The 6377-nt window shown below is 36.8% G+C and overlaps 1 protein-coding gene across 7 annotated transcripts in view; it reads left to right on the top strand.

Annotated features, from left to right (window-relative positions):
• Positions 1-6377, top strand: part of LOC106530896 (suppressor of tumorigenicity 7 protein homolog) — a gene marked incomplete in the record, with an annotated part of 79728 nt that overhangs the window by 44887 nt on the left and 28464 nt on the right. For all 7 annotated transcript variants that reach the window (XM_014026622.1, XM_014026621.1, XM_014026620.1 and 4 more), the window contains 1 exon segment: positions 5770-5852. In XM_014026622.1, the coding sequence (XP_013882076.1) occupies positions 5770-5852 (83 nt within the window).

Genomic DNA, 6377 nt, shown 5'->3' with positions numbered 1-6377 from the left:
ACCTAATAAAGTGGCCGGTGAGTGTATATATATATATATATATACAGTATATCTTTGTGCCTAGAGTAACAATCTCTTATCATATTCTTTATTATTTAAGTTCAAACCTTGTCTTATTTATGGTGACTACACTCACTCCAGTGGGCAGGCAGACAGCAGCATCCTTTCATCATCTCTGGCCGATGGCAGCTGTGTGGTCCGACTCACTACAAATGTGCCTGAATGGCCTTTTCTGTTGGGACGAGAGCCTCCACTTCACTGCAGTGAATAGCTGCCCAGCTGCACTCAGTTTATGCATGTGTTTGTGTGTCTGTGGCTGCTAGGATGAGGTTCAGCTGAGTGGTGTCTTTTGTCCCCCTCAGGTCTTCATGTGGTTGATAACAAAGAATTACCATAATCTTACCCCACCACCTCCTCCATGCAACAATCAGTGCAGCAACGTATTGAGCAGCTCAGGATCTGATTTGTGTTGGACAGAAAACCAGACGGGTTGATTCAAGACTCAAGTTCCTCAAGAAAGCCAAAGATTTAATTTTTTTACAGTTTGATTTGTAATAACCAGGAGTGCATAGCAGTTTCTTTTTCCAAGTCATTAATACCTTCATTAACAGTAAAATTAATTCTGCTTTCAGTTCGTGTTTAACTAAATATTTAGCTTTGTTTTATAGTAAAAAAAAATTTAAAATATTAGATTTTCTCAATTTTAATGAACAAATATTTTGGCAAAAGTGATGTTCAAATGACAGGATTAAAACATATTCCCCAACATAGACAACATATAGAGTAGATTGGGAAATAACATTTCAATACTTTTTTTAATGAATTAATCTTTTTTTTCTTCTACAACTTGTTCAGTTGCTTTTTAATATTAATACCTATAATCACATGACAGTGACTTGAAGCCTTTAGAAGTAGACATGGTCAAGACAATCTCCTGCAGTTCAAACCGAGCATCAGGATGGGGAAAAACCTGGATTTCAGTGTCTGAGTGTGGTCTGGTTGTTTGTGTCAGACAGGCTGGTCTGTTTCCAAACCTGCTGATCTACTGGTTTTCTTTTTCTTTTCTTTTCTTTTGTTTTGTTTTTAACACACAACCTTCTCTAGGGTTTAAAGAAAATGGTCCAAACAAGTGAAAATATCTATAGATGGGATTTATTCAGACATAAATTAATTAATTAATTAACATTATAATAGGGTTTGGTGATATTGATAACAAATGTAATCATGATTTCTTGTGGCATTTTGCTGGTAACGGTGAATATGATGAATATTAGATACATATTTTAACTCTAACTCAGTCATCTTGTATTGTAAAATTATATTTACAAATCATCAGTCAAAGTAAGTTCTTCCTTTTAACAGGTTAAAACAGTAAACTGTAAATCGAAACCTGTCTTTTCCGTAATGTAGAGTGGCAGCAGATCTTTAGTAACGCAGTATGCCTCCTCACTTGATGGTGATAATGTATCAATACATCATCACATGGCACTAATTAAAGTAATTGCAAACTAGCAATTATTAATTGTTTTTGGCAATTAATTGCACAGGATACAAGTTTTTCCTAACCCTAATGTCAGATGTTCAGACTTGTTTGAGATGACAGAAAGGCAGCAGTAGCATCATGAAGGTCTACAGAAACCATCCCTGAACACTTAATAAACCCAACCTGGGTCAGATGAGTTCCAGCAGCAGAAGATCTCTCTGGATATCACTCCTGTCAGCTCAGATCAGAAACTATATTCTAAACATTGAAATCAGTGTTTTGCGGAGTCACAGCTCTGTTAGCTCTTATTTGTATCACCTGCTGACAGCATAATTTCTTTTGCTGTTTTTGTTGGTTTTTCTAAAGGTTCTGTTGTAAAAAAAATAAATAAAAATGTTAGACAGTGATCCATCACTGGAAAATTATTCTTTCAAATGTTTATTTTTAATGTCTGATGCACATAGTTATGTGGAGCATGTGGGAAATGCAGGTTTCATACCCATTTTAATGAGGAGCTCAGATACAGTGCAGTCATACAGGATTATGGTTACTCACTCACACACACACACACACACACACACACACACACACACACACACACACACACACACACACACACACACACACACACACACCGATGAATCATATAGACTTCAGTTGAATAAGTTGCACACATGGCAAAATGCATTTTGATAATGGAAGCTAGTAGTCCATAAAATTATTTTATATCTTGCAGGAGACAATTCAATTAAAAGAAGTTGCCTTTTAAAGTAGCATCTGAAAGAAGAGTTTTTATGTCGCTGAGCTGCATATTGAGCAGTTATGGGAAAAGAAAGTCTGTCTCTTTTATATATTAGGCTTTAATAATAATATAGAAAAACCTGGTTCTTACCAGCTTCTTAAATTATTTTAAAATGTACTAAAACACACAACAGATTCCACAATGACAAGGTTTAATTAAGTTTACCACAAAACAAAAGCTGTGTTTGAAAAAGTTCAATGAAAACATACCAGTGAGGAGCTGCTGAACAATTGTATCAATTCACTGTGATCACCTCTGTAGCAGGAGTTTAGTCAGTTCACTGCTCTGGAGCAAACAGGTGTGTTAACACAACACCAAGGTGGAGAAACATCAACATACCTCACAGAAGCAGCTGTTGCTGCTCATCGACCTGAGAACGGTTAAAAAGTCATTTCCAAACTGTTTGGATTCCAACAATCTACCATTAAAAAGATTATGTCTAAGTTAAAAACATTTAAACAGCTTCAGTCTAACCAGGATTGGACACCCCTGCAAATATCAACTAATGTCCAACCATGCAATGCTCAGAGGAAGCATTACCTGGAGACTGTCTCTTCTCTCTAATAAACACAAGACATCTGGAATAATGTGTGTTGAACACAGTAGCGATGTTTACCCATAATGCACAGCACCATTGTTTGGTGAAAAGAACACAACAGATCAGCACAAACTGCTCCTCCGAGCTGTCAGCACGGTGGTGGAGTGCTGATGGTTTGGGCTCCTTGCAGTCACTAAGTAGATCATGATCTCCTCTGTAGACTGAAGGGTTCTAGAGTCAGATGTGAGTCTATTTGTCTGAGAGCTAGGGTTTGGGCCAAACTGGATTCAACAGGACTAGGGATGCATGATATGAAAATTTCAGCCGATTCGATATCTGATATAATTATTGCTGTTATGGCCTAGGGGTGTAAGAAAATATCGATACATTGAAATATCGCAATATTTCATTTTCCAATACTGTATCGATATTCTAAAGCCCTGTATCAATTTTTTTTATTAAGGTTTAAAATGTCAACTTTCCTGCCAGCTGTTCATTTTTATGTTGTAGTTCAGCCTTTGACCACTAGTTGGCAGCAGTGAGCCAGCCATTTGGCTCCTCTACCTCTTGAGGTAAAGGCCATTATTAAGTGTTGGGTGACCATATTGTAAATTAATATTAAAAACTAAAAGCTGCAAAAATATATTTTCATTATTTATTGGCAAATTTATTCTAATAATAGAAAACATGGATGAAATAAGAAACATGAAACAAATAAAATAAAACACATACAAAGCAGAACACAGCTAAATGTATCAAAAGCATGTCTATGTAATATTAGAATTTTCTGAGACATTTTGGTTTTTCATTTTTTTCCCCTGTAAGAGGTTTTTATTTAATAGAATTTTTGGACAAAAAAATCGCAATATATCGCGATATATCGCCTTGCTTATAGTATCGTAATATATCGGTATATATAGTATCGTGACCCCTCTGTTATGATTTGTATCGTAGCGCCAAATTCTTGCCAATACACAGACCTATTATGGCCGATAACCGATATTTATCAATATTACACAAACACACAAATTATATTATACATATATGCACAAACACCCTTGGGTCTTTTTTTTTTTGATACTGTAAATAAAGAACCAGACCTCTGACATGGCTCTACTTCAGTTATTCCTGGCTGCACAGCATCACTATCATGATCAAACAGATGTTACTCAACCAACCATCTCCCCTCCAAAACAGAAACAGAAAGATAAAAAGTGGGAAATCAATATCGGACGTTAATATCGGCCCAGTTCTACATATCGGACAATATTCTAAAAAAATGACCAATATCAGCTGATACTGATATTAATGCCGATATATCGTGTATCCTTAAACAGGACAGCAATCCCAAACACAGCAGCAGATCTACAATAGACTGTATCAATAGGAAAATAATCCATGTAAAGGTTCAGTCTAATGCCGAGTTCATGGGATGATTGTGCTGATTTTTGACCAGATTTTTTTCTTTCCGACAATCTTAATGAGGCTCCGATTAAAGTGATGTCTCTAAAGATAACCTTATGAGATGTTCCTGTGTGCTCAGGACGTTTGGACCGCTACAATCTCCATTCAGGGATATTCAACATGTCGGATTGTCTTGACCTGATATCCCAGTGCGTGGTGTCCCCTGAGGACAAACAAGCTGGCAGCCTGTCCAATGTGACGTGTAGCCAATCAGAAAGAGAGCTGACAGAAAAATGGAGGGGCATCCAAAATACAGAAGACCAAAAAAATTAATTTAAAAAAAGCCATGGAATTCAGAAAGACCGGTGGACGTTTGAGGCGACTTTTTGTTTTTTCTCTGTTGAAAATAATCATTAAACTATTGCTATATTTTCTCCTTCATCTACCATGTTTATTTACTCTGAACTTTTGTTTGATCTCAAGAAGTCTCGAGAAATTTCCTCTCCTGTTGTTGAGTGAAATCTGTTGGTCCTACAGTGTGTTGTATCTGATGTGTGGCTGAACACCACACACTGTCTCTCAGGTTTTAAAATCTTGCCCAGTCCAGAACCTCAGCCTGACTGAAACCCTGTGGTGGGACCTTTAGAGAGCTGAGCAGAACCAAACGTCTGCAAACCTCAATGAAGTGAAGTGTTGTAAAAACGAGTGGTCCAGAATTCCTCCACAACCATGTCCAAGAGTGACAAAGTCAGGCAGGGAACAACCTGAGTGTTATTGTTGGTAAATGTAGTTCTACGAGCTGCTGAGTCATGGAGCGGACAGTTTTTACTCAGCTTTTTCTTTTTGGCTTAATGTTGTTTAAAAAATAACGACTCAATCCGTTGTGTGTTTTTGTGTTGAATCAGTTTATATCATTTTATGTCCTGATATATAAAAAACACTGTCAGCCTCAGACTCTTTCTCTAAAATCATTTTGGATTCCTGAGTTTCTGTTGTGCTGTCGCCTGTTAACGAGTCAAGCTGAAAATGAAATGATGCCAGTCGATATATCAGATCGTCACTCATATTTATTCTTCTTCCAGCATCTACACGATGTCCTGTCATCATCTACCCCCCACCTTTTTTTTTTTTCATCTAGCTTGGACGATTTAGAGAAAGTCTTTTCCTGCAAAGTGAAATTGCCTCTGGCTTTCAACTGCCTGTTAAGCTTCATTCCCTCTCTAATTTTGGAGCCACACTACATCCTCAGTCAGTAGTTAAACCCTGGTCTCCTGGCACTGTGCAGTTTCACGTCTGCGCAGCAAGGATCTCTGGGAAATGCCAAACTCTGATTCTGCATGAAATGTTTCCTGCGCTGGAATAACAAATGTCCTGGAATCTTAGAGTCTTTGATGTATTTTCTTCAGTATTCTCTGTAGACATAACCTATTTTTCAGCAGATATTAGGCTTTTGATTTTACAAATATGTCTTGTGCAGTTTGCTTCTTTAGTGTTCTAAACATTCAGAGGGAACTAATGTTTTCTATTCTCTTTTCTCTGCAGTAAGCATGTTTCTAAACACCCTGACGCCCAAGTTCTACGTGGCTCTCACAGGCACCTCCTCCCTCATATCAGGACTTATATTGGTAAGATGCTGGATGGTTTTTGGACTGTGCTGAACTCGGTGCTGGTAAAATATTTAGCAGTTTAATAAGATGGCAGTGAAAACGTGTTAACAAATTGTCATCTTTAAATGTTAGTTTATTTAAAAGCATCTGGTTTTGTTTGCCTTTATAAAATCAATTTTATAAGGAAACTGTAATTATTTAGAGCAGGGGTTCTTAACCTTTTTAACCTCGGGGCCCAATTTATTGAACATAAAGCGAGACGAGGCCCAGTCAGACATTACCAATGTATGGATCAAAATGATAATTACTCTAAAACTTTGTTTAAAATGATAATTATTCTATATCTTGGTTTCATTTTTATTGTATTGACGTAACTAAATTAAATACACTTACACTTTAAAAGTAAAACTTCTGTCAAATAATCAGAAGACGTGATTATGACAAACAATTCTTTATATTGTAACCTGCCCATAACAATTATTTGAACAAATAAAAAGATCAGTCAACAGATCACTCAGGCTTATCAACACACACACACACACA

Source organism: Austrofundulus limnaeus, unplaced genomic scaffold (assembly GCF_001266775.1).
Source record: "Austrofundulus limnaeus strain Quisiro unplaced genomic scaffold, Austrofundulus_limnaeus-1.0 Scaffold573, whole genome shotgun sequence".
In the NCBI taxonomy this organism is placed as follows: domain Eukaryota; kingdom Metazoa; phylum Chordata; class Actinopteri; order Cyprinodontiformes; family Rivulidae; genus Austrofundulus; species Austrofundulus limnaeus.
Note: the sequence above shows the minus strand (reverse complement) of the source record. Positions and strands in the feature narration are given on the sequence as shown.